This window comes from Rhinolophus sinicus, linkage group LG11 (assembly GCF_036562045.2).
Source record: "Rhinolophus sinicus isolate RSC01 linkage group LG11, ASM3656204v1, whole genome shotgun sequence".
NCBI classification, from domain to species: Eukaryota; Metazoa; Chordata; class Mammalia; order Chiroptera; family Rhinolophidae; genus Rhinolophus; species Rhinolophus sinicus.
The window spans coordinates 41,030,541-41,049,986 of record NC_133760.1 but is presented as its reverse complement, the minus strand read 5'-3'; the positions used below and the strand labels follow the sequence as shown (position 1 = coordinate 41,049,986).

The following is a 19,446-nucleotide window of genomic DNA, read 5'->3' as shown; positions in this document are numbered from 1 at the left end:
GACACTCACCAGTTTATCCCCACCTGTCTGTCCCAACAGGGGCTGGAGAATCAGGAAAAAGCACCATTGTGAAGCAGATGAAGTAAGTCCCCTGTGGCATTGGGATTTGTACTTTTATGAAGAATAATTTTTTATCATTTGTATTACCTTGCTCACTCCACATTGCTCTCCAGGCCGGGGTTTTAATTCGTGTCCACACACACACACACACACACACACACACACCTACACCTGGATTTGACTCCCCTCCCCCACACCCTACGTTGGTTCTGGGTCCTACACCCCACCTCGCAGGGTGGGTGTCTTTGAGGGAGGAGGGGTAGGGAGCGTCTGTAGTTGTATGAATGACAGTATCCGCCATATTGATCAGAACATCACACTATTGGCAAGATGATGATCATTACTCTTACTTGTGGGGTGTTTTGTGTATCGCTGGCTCCATTTTTGTCTGTGTCTCTGTTTCATTCTGTCTCTCACCCCTGCTCCCTCCACCCCCCCCACCCCCACCCCCACCCCCACCCCCCGCACTCTACATTCATAATCCCATTTCCCTTACTCTTCTCATGGGGCAGTGATTTTGAACTTGGCTAAAACATGGAGGGGACCCAGCCCTAGATTGCTGGGTTGGAGGATCAAGTGTCTGCTGTTCATAGATTTGGTGCTGAATCGGAGATTGTGGTTTCTGCCCCCCACCCCTCAAAACAGAGGATGAGGGTTAGGGGAAGGGGCATGTGGTAGGGGAGGGGGTGGGTTTCCAAGTGGATGTAACTGGCACAGCTGTATCCAAGGCAGAGGTGGAAGGGGGATTTTGGCTGTGCGGCTGAATGCCTGTCCCTTGCTGCCCCCCCCTTCCCCCCCCACTCTGCCAGCGTTTGCTCTCCTGACACTGGCAGTTTTCATTCACTTTATGGCCTTTATCAATGTATTTATTTACATTCTGCATAGGCCATGTTCCATGTAATCTACCCACAATGCGGATTTCAGGCCCTACTTGCTGCCGCCCCCTTCTTCCTTAGATATCAGTTTCCCCTCCTAATTAACTGGGGGTGGATTTGAGTGATGGTTGAAAATTAAAACAAAATGGGATATTCCTTCCCTTCCACACTTTCTCAGTAAGAAACCTCGCCCCTCCTTCCCACTCTTAAACTCGCTTCTTGCCCCATCCACTGGGCAGTTCCTGGTGAGCCCACAGACAGCTTGTTTGGGGAGGGGTTGGCCTGTGGGAAAAGGGTGCACGCTCTCTGGGCCTCCTGGCCCTGCTGCTTTCATTGACCTGTCAGTTCAGGACGGAGAAGTTCGTTAAGACCGTTTAGGGAGTATTCCACGTCGCTTTGCTGTGACACCTTCGTGCACACACAGTTCCTAATTAGGGGTTGCTGTGCAGTAAACAAAAATGATTATTTTTCAACTTGACAAAATAGCCGAAGTAATTGCATCCCGTAGGAAAACAGTGGAAAATAAAAACCCCTTTCGTGGAGGGGTGGGTGGGAGACGGAGCATGCTTGCGGTTTTAGAACCAAGATGGAAAAAAATCTTGTATGTGTAACAGGCATGACAAGCGGGTTCTAGGCGGCGCCATGATGGTTGGGAGTAGCGACTTGGAGACAATTTCCCCCGTTTGCTTGACATGGTCTTATTTTTGTCCGAGAGCTCCCTGGGGCTTTCTTTGAAGAGGCCCCCTCGGCTTGCCGCACCCCTCTGAGCCACGGGTAATTTGGCCTGGGGCTTTTCTGGAGCTTGTGCAACCCAGATGGATGGGGAGGCGGGGCCTGGGGAATTGCTCTTTGCAACAAGGTGCATGTTGCATCTGCCTGGAGCCTTTGCAGGTCGGTAAATGCAAGCAGAGCCATCCCTTTCTCCCCTAAAGGAGACGTTTTAGAATTTCAGGAGTCTGTAATCTGCAGTGGCGGGCTCAGAGCCCGGTAGAAGCCCCAGCCACCAGAGCTGGGTGAGGTTTCAGGCGTTGCGAGTGGTGGACAGCGCCCAGCCGAGGCCAGAAAAGTCGATGGGGCTCAGCTCGGCGGCGCTCGGCAAGGCTCGGCGCGGGCTGGCCGGGGAGCTCGGAGGGAGTCGGCAGTGTTCGGAGCCGAGTCGGGGCTCCGGCAGAGAGAGCCGAGTGCTTCGGAGGGGGCCGAAGGCATTCGGCAACTCACAGGGATGGGGAAGAAGGAAAGGGAGGTATGCTAGAGACTGCAAATTAACTTTGCATCCACCAAATCAACTCCTTACCTGCTTTTCTTGAACATGCCTCATGAATTAGGTTGGTTTAATAAGATGTTTAAAAATATATACTGAGTCCGCCTTTTTTTTTCAAAGAGCTGAGGAGATAGGTGTGCCATTTTAGAATGAAAATTCCTAATTATGTACTGAGGCAGGAAATCTTAAATGAAGGTTGTATGTAGACTTAAATGTAGACTTTCCCAAGACAGTCTCATGTGTCTCATACTCGGTTACACTAAGGGGGCAAAAAACCAAGCTTGTGATGTTTGAGGTAGTTAAATCAGATATTTGAGCATTTTTTTCTTTTCCCTGCACTCCCCCTCTTTTCTCACTCCCACAGGACACCTTTTTAGAAAAAAATGTCAGGCAAAACTGAGATTTTTGTAGGTAAAACTATTAATATTTTTAAAAATACACCAACTCTCTTTAGATAGGCTAGGTTTGCTCAAAAGGTCTAAGAGATTTCTGGCTCATGTAAATTTTGCTACAAGGGACCCTGGTGTCCTACCTTCCGGAGCATTCATGAATGGCAGCTTTTGCTGTAAGTCCTCCAACTTGGCTTGAAATAAATCAGATCAGGGCCTTGTGCCAAGCTGGATGCAGGACTTGTTTTATTAACCACAAAATGTGGGATTGGTGTCACTGTATCCTAGTGACAAATTCTTTTGAGTCTCCCCTTGCAGAAATGATTTTCCTGATTGCCGTTTGGCTGAGAGGCACTTGAGTCAGGAGAACTGTACTGTAGGTGGGGCCAGGCCTGTAAATCTAGGTGGCATTTACAGAAAGCAATTTTGGACTTGCCTGTGCAATACGATTGGTGACCAACCAACCTATCAGACCGTGCGTGTGAGTTAATTGGGCTGCTATTTTATTTCACCTGAGCAGATGAAATTAGGGAGTTTACCATGGATAATGCCCTGTGAGAACTTGATTTCCTAATGGGGTCTGGAGTTTAATAGCTCGACCTATTGGACTGACAGGAAGAATATTGATATTCAGACATCTACAGACCTTTTAAAATCAGCTTTTCCAAAAGAGCAAAGAGCTATTCCATTCAGCCCATATTGCCATCCATGTTGTATCATGCTGATTAGAGAAGGAATAGGCTTCCATATACACATATGTCTGTAGTAATTGAAATAATATGATAAAGGACTGGCTGGCAGATGCTGCTTAGAACAAAATTCTTTTGCTTGATACATGTTGTAATGAGAAACTTGCATCCACTTAGGAGGTGTCATTGATTAGACTGTCATTTTAAAAGACTGATTCTTAACACTTTATTAAAAATTTCATTTGAACATAGCTTTCTGGGATTTTTTTTTTTTTTTTTTTTTTTTTTTTTGTATGTGTGATTGTGAACTAGAACTAGCGTTTGGGAGCTCTGTGTCAGACAATCCAAAACATGTTAGTACTGAGAAATAAACAATGATATTTGATATTTGAGACAGCACAATATAATTTCACACATACCATGAATACTCAGTGTCCTTTTTTAATGTGTGGCGTTTTAAATAATTTTGTGTTAAGAGGTTGTGGCATTACCTGTGATACAACTTGACCATTTTGCAATCAGTGGGATTCTTTTATTCAGACTAATCAATATTTTAAAAGGAAAAGTTAATTTTATTTAATTACCAAAAACCTTTACAAAGAAATTTCTTAAGGAATTATATTTTGTGAAGTATGGAATCAACAGAATAGCACTTTAAATGACTTCCTGTTCTGAACAAATAGTAACAACTGGGTGGCCAGCTAGCTACCTGATGAAACTGCAAAATGAACTGTGGAGTTGCCATGACCACTACAGTTTGCCCTCATTTGAAGTGTTGAGTTTTGTGTGATGTCGAGTCCGAGCTCTCTGTCTCTGGAGCATGAAGTGGATTTTGAGGAAGATGGAGAGTTCGAAGGTGGCAGTGAGGCCTGGCCTGCTAGTCTGTGTGCTTTACAGTAAAATGGACACAGTAAAATGGAGCACTTTGGATGTGTGTTCGTGCCCAAGGTGCCTGCTCAGTGCCATTGTAAAGCAGATTGAAGGATTTGCCTGACGAAGACATGATGCTCATACAAATATGTCAGGCCTGCCGGTGGGATATGATTCCAAGGACAGACGCCACCCTATCAGGGAAGGAAGTCTTAAGACGTCACCTGCTGCCAGAAGCTGGTGGTTTCCTCCTACCAGCTTACCCTGGTGTTGCAATTAGGGTGTCTACAGTTTGGCTGGGGTTCAGGGCAAGCCTGTGTTCATTCAGCACACCGCTGCTCAGCACCTACAGAGTGGTAGGCATGAGCGGAGGTGAAGGGCAAGTCTGACAGGGCAGTTCCTGCACATCCCCAAAGGGTCCCACGTTGAGGCAGTGCTCCGCTGAGAGCTGCTCTTCTAGATCTGTGGACTTGTTATTTCTGTGATCATCCCCTTGGCTGCTTTGCTCACCTCCCTTCCTCCTGTCTCCATGTTTATTCAAATGGATGCACCTTGCTCTCTGGAGACAGCGTAAGCGTGAACAGAATGTCAGATCAAGTAACAGATGAGTTCTCCTTTGCTGATGGATGGTGCTCGCTCCCTCCTTACTGTTCACTGAGCTGTAAATACCAGCAGACCTTCCTGCCAGAAGAGGAGCAAAACAATCCACCTGATCTCCTCAGGAATGAGCTACGGAATTCTTGAGCCTCTGTTACCTGTTAGATTCTGAAATAGAACCTGTCTGCTCGTTGAAGAGCGTTGTTGCTGATTAGATTAAATAGATGAGGCTTCATGGGGGATTGACACGACTCAAAAGGAATCCAGAATTTCTGTTCTGTCTGTGTGGGGATAGATTCGATGTACAGTGCCCAGAATCAGAGTGCTGCCATGTTTCCTTAGCACTTGGAACTCCCCCGGTTAGCTTGTGCCTCTTAGCATGCCGCATCTACGTACTGAAGAGAGGACAGGATCTGCTCCCAGTACCCTAGTGCTGTTAACTCTGCAGACTTAATGTGAATAGAATAAGATACTATTTTTCTGACATGTACTCAGTCCATTTGGATGCAGGGACTTGGCTCCCTGTCTCCCAGGGTGTTTTCATTCTCTCATTTCTTATGAAGCTAGACAGACCATTATCAAAAGAGCACATCTTGAGCTGAAAGACAATAGGCAAGCTGGTGAGGGGATGATTGCAAACTGAAGGGAAAAAAATTTTGGAAAGAATTAGCCCCACGTTTGACACTAGCAAATAACTTTCAATTTTGAAAATAGAAAAAGAAATGTGTGTCCATGTAGGAGTGTGTACACACCTACTAAATGGATTTTAAAATAACAGGGGCTATGAGAAGGGCACTTTCACCTCACTTCCTTATTGATTGCCTCCTCATAAAAAGCTTGAAGGTGTTCAGATGAACTCCAGTCTAAGAGTTTGTTCGAGTTTGTATCACATTCTTATTTTATTCTGTGCTCTCATTCATGCACAATAGTGGTTAGAAAAGAAACCATCCAACAAATCAGTCATCAGCATAGAGGGGAAGGAGAGGAAAGAATAGTGGCCTGTTACCAGTTCAAAGAAATAGGTAGTTTCTTATTTAGAGAAGTTGTTTAGCACATTTCTCTGAAATTGAGAGGTAATAAAAAGCATGGACTCTGTAACCAGGCTGCCTGGCTTCAAATCTTGGCTCTACCACTAACTAGATGTGTAACCTTAAACATGTTACTTAACTTTTTGTGCCTTGGCTTCTTTGCCTGTAAAATGGGGCTGATGATAAAAATAACTACCTAGTAAGGTTGTTGTGAGCATTAAATGATGTAATATATGAAATGCCCTTATACTAGTTTTCTAGAAATCATTACACAAATGTCAGCCGTAGTTTTTACTTGATTGATTAGTGGGTGTTCCCTTCCCATATGGAGTTTTCTTCTCAAGTACGTGAGACTTAGCTGCCCTGAGAGCCAGAAGTGGGGTGCTGTGCTTCACGCTCGTGGCTTCTTCCCCTTGCCTGCTCTGCAGCACCAGTTATATAACAAACTGTGTTGTCATAACTGATGTGACATTTTTGATGGCGCAGCTGCTTCAACCCAAGAGGCTGGAGTGATACTACAAAGACTGGGAAAGAGCACTGGACCTAGAGTCAAGACAAGTGGCGCTGCCCCTACCTCTCTGGGGCTCCGTTTCCTAAAAAGTTGGACCAGGGCTACCCCAAGCTCCTTTCTTATGCTAAATGGTCGATGAAATTGGGAATAATCTTCATTTCCAGGGTCTTGAGTTCTCTTATGTGAATTTCTAAATGTAAAAGCATCAGTTATGGTTCCATCCTACAGGGGTAGGGGGTACCCATGTAAACTCTTTTTAGGCCAAGATAATTGCAGAATAGCAGCCTCAACCCAAAGCTTTGTCAGCTAGGAAAGTCATAGTCCTGAGAGGCATGTTGAGAAAACCACTTCTAACCAAACTTGTCATGCAGACGTGGTTCTCAAACCAAAGAGGAGGATCTGAAAGTGTCCTGTTAGTAGAAATAGAATGTTTCCGGGTGGAGAGACACAGTGACATGTTAGAAGGAGAAGTGGTTTGTCTGTGGCTTCCAGAACATTTAGAAATGGAGACAGCCCCGGCTTCCACCAGGGATGGCTGCACGTGAAGGGTCTTGCCCGGGTTCACGTGCCTGAGATCCTGAACTTGGGAGGCTGCAGACTAGTAAAGGGAGGGTCAGAGGACTTTGTTTTAAGTTTGATTCATTCTCTAATTTGATGTTGGGCAGGTCATTTAGACCCCAATTCATCTCTTAATCAGGATATGGGCTTTCACCATAGAATGTCTCAGGCCTCTTTCAGCTGTAAGACACAGTAAATGCAAAGAGAAACCTAGAAGCCTGAAATGCAGGGAGGGATTGTGGGAGTATTTACTGCCCACAGCTTTTATCTGCTGAGCCATCTTTAGTTCTAATTTTCTTTACAGAGAAGAGGAAAAACATTGTGCTTTTCATAGCACCAAAAAATTAAAGTAAAATACTGCAAAGCTAATAGTGAACACCTTGAGTTTGTCCCCCTACTCACTTGATTTCTCAACCAAGAATGGAGAAAAGAGAAAAGGGAATAATAATATACAAGTATAAGGAGAGTGCTCCATGGTCAAGGATTTACCCTGGATTCTCTGCCTGTCTTCTGTGGGAAATTTTTACCTATGGGGATGGCTTCCCCATGCAGTAAAATCAACCCTGGGTCACCTGCCTCCAGGATCTCAAAGCACTAATGTTTGTTACACGCTGTAAATCAATTGGCTGTTTATGTGTCCCTTGCTAGTCTGGGTGCCCCCTCCCTACCAGGGTTCTCTAAAGCAGGGATGATAACTTATTCTTGCTCGTAATGCAGCACTGAGCCCAATATCTGGCACAAAGGCGGTACTTAATAAATGTTAGTTGAAGAAAAGAGAAAAAGAATTGCACCCGAAGAATACAGGCTTATTTCTGTACAAGCCAAAGGAATAATCAACTGAAAGCCTTTGCTGAGCGTTGGCTGTGGTCATCATTCTCAGTCCAGTCCATTATCCCCATTTGTTTTTTCACACCGGATGAGGAACTGAGACTCAGAGAAGTAAGGTGGCTTGCTCGAGGCCACACAGCTTAGGAAGTGATAGCCATGCATTGAGACCGTGATTTGTCTGATTCCAAAACCTATGTCCTTCCCATTCTAAGCACACACAGTCCTTACTACACCAGCACCAGAGTGGGCAATGGAGAGCTGGCAGGCAGGGACCCAGTACCATCAGCACATGGGCTGGCACTAGCCGTGGCTGAGCTCAGCCGCTGAGAATAGCAAGTGTCTGTCTGGTGTTGGATTCCCCCTGGAAGGGAAGGCAGTGGTGGTCATCATGTAGCACATTGGTTCTGACACCTGAGGGTTCCCTGCCACCATCTGGGCAGCTCCATTTTCCACTCCTGCCTCAGAGATGTGGGTCATTGGCAGGTGGCAACAGAGAAACTGCCACAGAAGGCTCTGGCTTGGGTGGCAGCAGATGGCTTGGAGAAGACTTGGAAGAGAGAGGACAGTAAGATATCCATCCATTCAACCATTCATCCATCTGTTGATCCATCAATCCATCTGTCCATCCGTCAGTGTTTACTGAGTACCTACTGTGTGCTAGGCATATACATGGTGTCATGGAGGTAGAGGGGAAGGCCTCAGTCCCTGTCCTGGAGGAACTCAGCCTAAAGGAAGTCGTATGTAAAAGACACTTACTCTTCAGGGCAGGAAGCGCCACAAAACTATGGGAGACCAAAGGGCACCCTCTCTAGGCAGGAAGTTCGGGGAGGTTGGCCGAGAGAAAATGACATGTGCGTGGAGACCTAGTTAGCCAGGTAGAAAACAGGACTGCCGAGCAGACGTGGAAAGGCACTAAGATATGTCACCACGTTGAACATGTCAGGAATATAAAATAATTTGGTTTGATTACAGCACAATATGTAAAAGGCATCTCAGGAGATGAAGGGTGAAAGACGAGACAGAGATCAGGTCATGAAGGACCTTCACTGTTGTGCTCAGGACTTTGGATTTTATGCTGAATATAATGAGATGCCACTGGAGGGGTTTAAGGAAATGGGTGTGAGGACCAGTTTGCATGTCAGAAAGAGCACCTGTGCAGACTGGACTGGCGAGTCAAATCTGGAGATGAGGAGGCCAGGTGGAAAGTTCTCCCTGTGATCCAGGTGGGGAAAGATTAAGAACTAAATTAAAGCAGTGGTAGTAGGAGAAGAAAAAGGAGACGGTTTAAGAGAGAGTTGGGCGGTGGAATCATTGAACTTGTTTGATGATAACTTGGGGTGAGGGACATTAAGGAGGAACTGACTTGTCAAGGATATAGCCAAGAATGAGTCCACTTGTGTGTGGGGTGGGGGGGTTTGCAGGGGTGCCATTCCTGGAGGTAGAAAAAAATGAAGGAGGAAGAGTGAAGACTTGGGGAGAGAAACAGTGACTTAGTTTGGTCATGTTGATGATGCTTGTGGCTCATCCAAGTGGAGATTGCTGGCAGGCAGTTGCACAGACTCGTGGGGACTAGGAGAGAGGACCCCCTCGGGGAGAAGGGTCAGTGGGATTCTGTGGTGCTAGTGGGCAGTGAGAGCCATGGGAGTTGGTAACCTCACCAGGCTGCATGAAAGGGGCCATAAGGCAGAGGATGCCTCGCCCACCACATGCACAGCACCCCGCTCCAGGAAAGGAGAAGCTTTTAGGAAGAAAAGCCTGAGGGAACCTGAGAGGGAGCGGCTGAGAGATGGAAAGAAAACCCAAGGTAGAGCAGCATCAAGAAAGCCAAGCAAGGAAAGAATTTCCAGAAGGCCAGGAAATGGTTAGTTGAGTCAGATACTGCAGTCGTCAAAACTGATGAAGATTGGCAGGTGGCCACTGGGTCTGGAAAGCTGTGACCTTGGCAAGAGCAGTTTCAGTGGAGTGGCAGGAGAAAAGCCAAACCGCTGTAGGAGGGAAGCAGTGAGGGGGGCTGAGGAAATGGAGGCCATAAATGGAGACTCCTGGAAAAGAAACCTGGGCTGTAGAAGGATGGGGAGCAGGGGAGGGACAGAGTGAGAGACGGAGGGTATGGGGTTCAGGGAGGGTTTTATTTTGATTGTTCATTTGGCTGCCATGGAGGGACTTCTCCACGGAGAAGCTGTAAAGAAAGAGCCCATGTGGAGGGAGACATTGCAGGTCTGGGAAAGAGGAAGTGGGAGAAGGGGCAGGGCTCCACGAAGATGGGCAGAGAGCGGGGGCAGATGTGGATGGCAGCTTGATCTGGACCTAAATGTGCATCTTCTTCCCTGGGCCTGCCAGGAGGACAGTAAGGGTGGGGCGTGAGAAGAGAAATTTGGGGGTGGGATGGTGGAGACAAGAAGTTAAAGGAGTTCCTGCCTTACCATTTATTTTTCTCTGTGAAGTGGGAAAAATTAGAAAGCAGCCGTGCTTATTTACCAGCACACCAAAGATGGGTAATCTTTATTCTAGTCAAACTACTTATTCACTTACCCAGTGTTTATCTAGCACCTGGATAAACAGTGTTAGGCGCTGTTCTAGGTGCTTAGAGATTCAGTGGTGAGCAAGTCAAGGCCCAGGGGAATCAGGCAATAACTTTGTTAACAAATAATCGGACATAATAAATGCAGATTGTGGAAAATTCCCGGAGTCACAACTTTGGGTGAGGCCTTATGCTGATCACCAGGGGCTCCAGTTTTTGCCCTCAGTTGAATCAGTTGGAGGAGACAAATGAGTGCCAGCGGGCACAGAAGAGGCAAGGATGGAATTTAATTTGCACAAAGGCTCACGATTAGGCCTCCAAGCAAGTAGGTGGAGAAATGAGAGTTCGGTGGACACCTGTAGTTTCACTCTGCCCAGCTTCACTCATTCCAGGCTATTTTGGTGGGACTGCTCGTCAGAGTAGATAGACGTGGGCGTGACTCAGGCCTTGCCATTCACAGTATCCCATTCTCCCGGCCACGGTGATTGGCCCGGGGATGGGATGCGACTCAAGCCAGGCCAGTGTCCTTCTCTGGAATTTTGTAGTGACTATGCTGGGATCTTCATCTGAGATCCCAGCAAGAGGCTCCCTGGATTGGAATGATGACAGCCTGGAGCTGTCTACAGCCTTATCTCCACGTCACCGTTGCTCTCTGTAAGGAGGAAGCTTGCTTACCACGGAGAGACTGAGGCTTTGAGAGATTGGGAGATGGGGGAGGGAATGGGGCAGAGAGAGGAAGAGAGAGAGGAAGCCAGAAGGACATTTGATGTTATTATTGTCATCTCTGAAGCTGGCTGTGTAGACCAGACAGTTAGGGAACCAACAAATCTCTTCTTTTACACAAACTGATGTGAGCTGGAATTCTCTCCTTTACAACCAGAATCATCCTGATGAAAAGGGTTTCTTCTGCCTTTCGGGAAGGAGAAACAGGATGAGCTAAAGCACAAGAGCGGGACGCAGACATGCAGGGCACCATCAGGGAGTAGTGGGCAGTCTTCTGTGACTGGGGTCAGGGGGCTTTGTGGGAACGTGAGAAGCAGTGATAGGAAGCGGACAGGGGAGCTAGGCTGTCAGCTTCCCTGTCAGTTTGCTAAGGGGCGTAGACTTTCAATACATCCTACCCATGGCAGGGCAACGGGGTGCCAAGTGAGGAGAACTTGGAGAAGGGAGACCAGAGAAGAGGCTTAGGAATAGAGAGAATTTTGTCTGGTTTTTGTTTTTGTTTTTTTTGTCTAAACTAGGGAAATTAGAAAGAAAGTCAACAAGGAGAGATTGTGGAGGCAGAAGAGGTGAGGCCTGATGTCCAGTTGAACGTGGGGAGAAGAGAGTAGATCAGAGGAGTCCTCCCAGTTTTAAACCTGGGTGATGCAGTTTAGTTATGTCATCAAGTTAGGAAGCATAGGACCAAGGAGAGAGGTAACAGAAGGAAGATGGCAAGTCAGACCACAGGCACGAGTGCAGGTCCTTGCAGGATAACGGCTGTGTTCAGCGGTTCTCGCAGGAAGTCATTCTGGTGTTTAGCAGAGAGGTCGGGGCTGGAAGGAGAGTGGGGCCATGACAGTGGGTGCAGGGCCCCTGGGGTGAGTATGCAGATGGCGAGACGGGGGCCCAGGGAAGGAGCCCTCCCTCCCCCAGGAGGTGAGCAGGGGAACCTGCCTTTGGTAGACTCATAAGTAGCTCCAACTGGGGAAAGGGACTGAGGCCAGATGAGCAGGAGAACCCCGTCACATGGGGAACCCAGGGATGACACGTGCTTCAGGAAGTTCTGTGTGGCAGCAGGGTTCTCTTCCCGTGTTGCCAAGTTAGATAAGGACTGAGAAAAGGCCATTGTTTTTGGTGATTGAAGCTGCTGCTGGCCTTTGAAAGAGCAGTTTCAGTAGAGGGAAAGGGGTAGAAGCCAAACTCGAGAAGATTTGAGGGTGGAGGTAAGTCTGCACCGGGAGTAGAGAAACGGGAGTTCTCCCCCAGCTCGGTCCCTCCTTCGCTTGGGGGCCCCAGGCAAACTCCTGAACTCCTCGAGGACCTAGTGTCATCACATAAAAATTCAGAAACTGGACCGAATAATCTATAAACTTCCACTCAAGTCTTAAGGTCCGAGTTTACATTTTGCTGTCCAGCAAAACAGATGCTCTCGTGGCAAAGGAAGTCCCCACCTTCTCCCTTGGCCACCCCCAACTGAGATAATCAATTATAACAGAATTAAGCTTTCAGAAGTCTGATGCTAATTGAGAAAGAAAACTGGGACATCAGCTCAGGGATTGGTGGACACCAGTGCATGTTGGATCCAGGTGTGCTCTCCGCGGAGAGTGTGGAGCCCTGCAAGGTAGGACTCTGTCTCGTGATCCTGTCACGGTTTATGAGACCTGGACGGTGTGCTGCTCTGCCACGGGCAGGAGTGCTGAAGATGGTGCCAGGGCACGGAGGCAAACAGCCCCGCCTACACGAAGGAGCTCCAGCCAGCGTGGGCGAAGAAGGCCTGGAGGAACCCTGCTTCTGGAGAGCAGCACGCCGGAGGGCACCAGGGGGCAAGGGCAGGAGAGGCACTGGCTCTGGCTCTAGGTCACTCTCTGGCCCCGTGGGGCTTGGGGAGGGGCTTTGGGGAAGGGCTGGTCGAATGGCAGCAGGGAGACCCTGGTTCTGAGTTGTGACCATTCTTTTTTCCCACCACGTGCAACATAAGGCCTGTTTCTTCTCTGAATCCTTTCCTTAGAGTTTCAACCGTGTGCACCTCACTGTTCCTAACTCTTTTGGCACCTGTTTGTTCTGTGAACACCAGTAGAAGAGCAAGCAAACATGTTTTAGTGCTTTCAAGCTTTCTGGAGATAGAGCTCTTAGTAAGACTTGCAAGCTTGCTGCCCTCAAGAACCTTATAGTTAAGCAGGGAGACAGTAAATAAGTAAATGAATAAGCAAAGTCACTTCATGTAGTGATACGTTCTAATAGGAAATCAGGGTTAAACAGTGGAGAGTGGTGGGAGGAGATGAGGGATAAGAGAGCAGGTCAGGAAAGATATGAGAAAGATGGAATCGCAGATGCAAAGGCCCTGAGGCAGAAATGAGCTAAAAGAAGGCCAAGGAGGCTGGCCCACAGGGAAGGAAAAGTGACGCAGAAAGGGATTAGAGGAGGGGAGAAGCCACCGTGCAGGGCCTGGTGGCCATGGAGAGGCCTTTGGGTTCCGTTTGGAATGCCCTGGGGTGGGGAGGTTTGAAGCACAGGACGACTTGACCTGTCTTATATTTTAAAAAGATCCCTCTGCATTCTAGAAAAAGCAAACCCATAGGGACAGAAACCACGTCAGTGGTTTCTAAGGATGGTAGGGGAGAGAGATTGACTACAAAGGGGCACAAGGGAACTTTGGGAGGTGATAGAAATAGTCTCTTTTTCGTAGTGGTGTTTATACAACTGTTATGTTTATCATCAAACTGTACGGAAGCTAGACAGTAGGACTGTCACACAGTCAGTCCACGCAGTGCATCCACTCGTGGCTGGTCTTCTAATTTAGCCTGTGTCCCATGCTATTCCTGGTGGCTCCCTTACATCAGTTTATTGATGTGTGTGCCTAGTTTTCCTATTTACACAGCTTTCCTTTACAACTGGCATGAAAGCTCAATGTGGGTAGAAACCATCTGCTTCTTTTGTGTGGACCCGTGGTAGAGGCTTATGACATGTTTGTCCTCATATTTGAGGGGTGCTTTAACGTTTACAAGCTGCTTCTACATTCGTTTTCCCCTTTGAGCCTTACAGCAGCCCTTTCGGGCTATGCAGACGTCCCCACATCCCCATTTTATAGATGAAGAAACTGAGATGAAAAGAAGTCAGTGTCACAGTGTCAGAAGCATGAATTTTGGAGATTTTGGCTTTGCTGCTTTTTAGCTATAAGTGTGATTTGAGGAAAATTATTTAATCAATATAAAGAGAGTAAAAATAAACACATTGAAGACACACTGTGGGAATTAAATGAGGTAACACAGCTAAAAGTACGTAGTTGAAATTCACTAACTTGTAGCTGTTTGATCATGTTTTCCTATCAGAGAAAAGTGATTTATTCGAGGTGATGAACCACATGGCAGTTGTTCTGACTCGCGCGTGTCTCCTTCCGTCATATTGCTCAGTACGTTCTTACTGTTTTTCAGTTGATTGGTTCAGGGCTAATTACTTTTTACTAACTCAGAGCCCTTAGTGCAGTCAATTGTTAATTAAGCCCCTACTTACTGAGCACTCGCTATGTGCTGGACATAGGATATGGGGGTGAGCCGAGACAGGCCCCGTCTCTGCCCTCGAGGGCGGAGGTGCCCTGCAGGTAGCAAACATGACGGCCCCTGAGCGGTGGAGGGTGCGGAGGGAGGCCCTGCCTCGCTTTGGAGAATGGGGAGGTAACATTGAAACTGTCTTTTTTAACACAAAAAGCATTTCTGTTGTGACATAGATCAATGTACGTGCAAAATGTGCATTTACCTTACATGTTTCACAAGCGTTTTAGAAATCACGTAATCCTGTAACCATCAGTAGGTCAAAAGCTCGGACATTGCTTGTACCCAAGAAAGTCCCTCCCTCGGCCGCTACCTTGACGGTCATGCTCTTTCCTGGCCTTTCTGTGGACTCGACCACCTATGTGTGCATCTTCTGATACAATTTATTCTCACCTGGCTTTGATATAGTTGGCGTCACACTGTTATGTATCAAGTCGTCGATCCTCCTTCAGCACTGTGTTTGTAGTATTCACCCAAGTTGTGTGTCGCTGTAGTTCCTCCATTTTCATTGGTGTGTAGTATTCTATGGTATTTGTCTTATGAGTAGTTACAATTTTCCTATGTAACATTCACAAATATTTGTAAATAGTCATGAATGTGCTGTATATTGTATGCTATGTATCATTCACTTTATTGCTATATACTTGCTTTGTTATGTACCCGCTATGACCTTACTGTAATGTGTTATGTTTATCCATTCTACTGTTAATGTGCCTGGAGGCCATTATGAAGGGTGCTGCTGTGAAGACCCACATAGACACGTTTCCTGAGGCATACGCATTTGTGAAGGGCTTTGTGAAGTGGAATTGCTGGCAATCTCCAACTGTAATAGTTAATACCACATTGTTTTCCGAAGTGGTCATTCCATTTTTACATATGCAGTAGCAGAAAGAATTCCTGGTGTTCCAAATCTTGCCAAGATTTAGTATTGTTGAACTACTTAATTTTTGCCAAACTGATAGGAAAGTAATAATCTCTCGTTGTGGTTTTACTTTACTATTCCAAATTGTTAATGAAGTGAACAGCTTCTCATATGTTTACTAGAGACACTGGATTTCCTCTTTTGGGAAGCACCTGTCCTCTTGTCGCTTTTGCTTTTTAGGTTGTAATTTTCTCACTAATTTGTAGGATTTCTTTATATGTTCTGGATACTCGTTTGTTTCCAGTTTTATTCATTACACATATTACTTCCCATTCTCTGGCTTATATTTGCACTTCGTTCATGGTGCACTGTGATAAAAAGGTGTTCTTATTTTTAATGTAGTCAGATTTTTTCAGTCGTCCCCTTTGGTTAGTGTCTTTTGTGTTCTATTTAAGAAATCTTTCTTTATCTTGAGGTGGCAAAAGCTATCCTTCTTTTTTCCCTCTTCAAAAAGCTTTGAAGCTTTTTTCATTTCATATTTTGGTGTCTAATTCACCTGTAATTGACTCTTACATGTGGTACAAGATAGAAGTCCAGTCTCATTTTTTTTCCCCCGAATGGATACCCATTTGTCCCAGTGCCGCTTGTTGAAAAGGCCATTTTTGCAGTCACTGTTTTGTAGAGTCACCTCTGTCATAAGTCAAGTGTTTGTATATGCAGGGACCCGCTCCTTGGCTGTCTAGTCCATTCCATTGGAGTCTTTACTCCTGTGTCAGTACCACACGGTCTTGATTCCTAGAGCTTTAAATATGTCTGGATATTTGGTTTAGCAAATACCCCACCACGACCACCTTGGTCATCTTCATGAGAATTTTGGCTGTTTTCAGCCCTTTGTGTTTGCATGTAAATATTAGAATCACTTTATGTCTCTCACACACACACTCACACACTCACACACTCACACACACTCACCTATTGGGATTTTGATTAGTATTTCTTTGAATCCACTAATCTGTTTGGCTAGAAGTGACATCTTTAAATCTTGAGTCTTCTTGATCCATGAGCTATGTTTCACCATTTGTTTAAGTTGCCATTAACTGCTTTTAAAAATATTTATAATTTTCCCCATACAGGTTTTATATACTTTTTGTTAGATTTATAGCTAGATACTTGATCTTTACAATGGTCTTGTAATTGCTTCTTTTTTGTGAATTGCATTTTGTATCTGTTGCTGATATATAGAAATACGATTGGTTTTTTTGTATATTGATTTTGTATTCGTCGATCTTACTTCATTTTATATAAAGTCTAATGGTTAATCTGTCGACTGAGTTCCAGAGAAGGGAGTGACCTCTCTAATTCCCATGGCTCGCTAGTAACAGAGCAAGAATGAGTGTGGTCCCATTTCTCCTTTCCTTCCCAAGAGAGGATATTCAGGAAGCGTTGGGGGAAGTCAGCTGGGGAGAAGGAAATAATACTTATCGAACATCTGTAATTTAAGATGCTTCATACAAATGATCAGCTTAGCTCACGATCAGGTTATTGGTTATCCCCATTTTGTAGGTGAAGAAAATGAGATTCAGAGAGGTTATCCAAAGCACGGGTTCAGGGTCACCTCTCGGTTCATCACTGAGAGGACATTCTCGAGTTGGAAGAGTCCTGTCCTGTTACTTTGTCACGTATATACCAGTCAGCGTGCCTTCTGCTTTCAGTGTCGACACCCACGAACTCTCTGGGCCTCCTGCCCTCAACCTGCTGTCTCCCAGGGCCCCAGCCCTGCGCACACCTGGGGCTGCCACTAACACGCTGTAGGAGCATCTTTGGGCTCACGCAGGCCTGCTTACTGTCGGCTCTTGGGGTGAGTTCCTACCCGAGGTCCCGAGATCGGTTTCCACCCCTGCCTCCTTACACAGTTCCCTCCCAGCTGAGAAAATGTGTTCACAACTTGTTGGGTCCTAGGAACCAAATTAGGAGTTGTCCTGGGCCTCTTTTCTCAGCCCTGACTTGAAAACATGGTAGGGCTTTTTATGAGCCTGCTTTGTTGTACAGCTGCCTGGAGAGAGTTTGTGACTGCAGGCCTTCCCAGCACCCCTGCCCCAGGCCTGCTGATTGTCAGGAGCTGCCTGCAGGCAAGGAGGGGCTGTGGCTGGCTGTGCAAAGGAATTGTGAAGTGGTCTGTTTGGGAGCACAGCCCAGCAGTCTCTATTCAGTGTGACAGCTTCCTACTCTGGAACACATGGCCCTTCACTGGATGACTGTAAATTATGCAACTCCAGAGTTAAACAATGAGGAGTAATGGCGAAAAGGAAGGGACAAACTGGATTGCAGCCGGGATCTGAAATGTGAGTGTGCAGGCTTAGGCTGCTTGGCGATTGATGAGAGGAAGGTCTTTAGCAATTGGGAAAATCCAGGAAGTCCTGTCACAGGGCTACTTGTGAGCATGGGTTTTACTTTCTTAAAAATGTAAATGTTCTTTTCAAACCCTGTTTACTAATTCTGGGAGAGTTTTAGAAACTAGGAGGGACATTTACAAAAGAAAGCAGTCCTATGGTGTTACCAAATGTAGTTGAGTCCTCATGGCCCCAAGTCATCCTTTTTTGTGATAGCTTTGTGCTAAAAATCAGTAGTGCCACTAAGGGCAATTGATGTACAGACGATTTACCCCGTGTGCCCCCACCTGGTCCTGGAAGGCAGTTAACTCTGCGTTGATATGCTGAGTGTAACGTCCCTGTCTCTTCTCTCACTGTCATCTGTCAGGTCTTGCTGCTTGCAGTGGTCCTACCTCAAGCGGTATTCCCTTTCTACTCTGAATCTGCAGTGGCCTGGAAGCTACCTGACTGGGTTTGTCACACTAGTGTGTAGGATAACAGTAGATAGCTCTAAGTGAGGCGCTAAGGAACTCTCCTAGGACGAGATGCTTGTGCTCGAGGGCCTGGACCTTTCTGCATTTCTGCCGATTTATGACACGGGGTTAAGTGTGTGAAAGTGGATTGACAGCTGTGCAGGGATGGTGACAAGGTGTTCTTGTGCAGTGTGGTGCTCAGAGTTCTTCATTGTCCTGCAGGGCAGATGTCAGGGTTTCGATTCGTAGCAATTGCTGGACAAGCAGCTCCTAGGTAAGAGTGATATACTGTCATTTGTTGCAAAAGATGTTGGGCTGCCTTGAGCCGCGAGGAGGCTGGTATGAAGCATCTCTATAGCAAAAGTACTCTGCTGAGCCCTTTCTATAAAATGACGTGGGCACACATGGGTACCACCCAGGCTCTGACTGGCAGGCAGGGACATCCCCAGCAACCCTCCCCAGGAGTGGGCACCCTGGGGATCTGCTCACCTGCCTGAGAACTTAAGGTCGCTCACCTGAGCCATCCAGACCCGGTACTGCTCTTTGGTCAAGACCCACACTCAGTTCTTTCAGGGAAGAGAGAATGTGAGCTTAGCTGTTTTCAGATGTTTGCAGCCCTCGCACTGAAGTGTTGGAAACCACTTGGATAAAATGCTTTCTACCAACATTATTGTTTGTTCTTTTTTTTTCACTCTGCAGATATTTACTGAGCGCCTACTGTGTACCCAGCACTGTTTTAAGTGTTGGAACTGAGTCAATTCCTGCCCGCGTGGAGCATTCTTACATTCTAGTGGTGGGGAGACAGGCAGTAAGAAACAAGTGAAATGCATAGTAGGCCATCTGGTGATAAATGCGATGGGGAAGAAGAAAGCAGGGAAGGGAGGTCAAGAATGGGGAGGAGATGTGACAGTTGTTAAAAGATGAAACGGAGCAAAGACTTGATGGAGATGAGGAGCCAGCCAGGTACCGTGGGGGAAGTGGGGATCGAAAGTGTGAAGGCTCCAAGTCAGGAGGGTTCCTGGTATGTGTATGAGGGGCGTCAAGGAGGCCTGTGTAGCTGACGTCACAAATGAAGCGGAAAATGGGCACCCTTGTGGAGTCCATCGTTGTCTGGAGTGCGGTCTCACTTAAAGGTGGGGTCAGAAAGGAAGCTCCATCACAAACCTGCGTGGACCTGTGTCTGTGGGCATATGGACTGTTAATTGCCTGCAAGGCCAGCTGCTTGAGGGTGTGTGTGTGTGTGTGTGTGTGTGTGTGTGTGTGTGTGTGTGTGTATTCATGTGCCCTGACAGAGGAGGGACACGG

The 19,446-nt window shown here is 46.6% G+C and overlaps 2 protein-coding genes across 3 annotated transcripts in view; one reads left to right on the top strand and one right to left on the bottom strand.

Moving 5' to 3' along the window:
• CES5A (carboxylesterase 5A) overlaps positions 1-251 on the bottom strand; it is a 213,111-nt gene extending 212,860 nt beyond the window's left edge. The window contains exon 1 of the mRNA XM_074314847.1: positions 10-251. The gene's annotated coding sequence lies outside the window, so the exon portion shown is untranslated. The remainder of the gene's footprint in view (positions 1-9) is intronic.
• Positions 1-19,446, top strand: part of GNAO1 (G protein subunit alpha o1) — a 143,384-nt gene that overhangs the window by 313 nt on the left and 123,625 nt on the right. For both annotated transcript variants that reach the window (XM_074314863.1, XM_074314864.1), the window contains exon 2: positions 40-82. In XM_074314863.1, the coding sequence (XP_074170964.1) occupies positions 40-82 (43 nt within the window). The remainder of the gene's footprint in view (positions 1-39; positions 83-19,446) is intronic.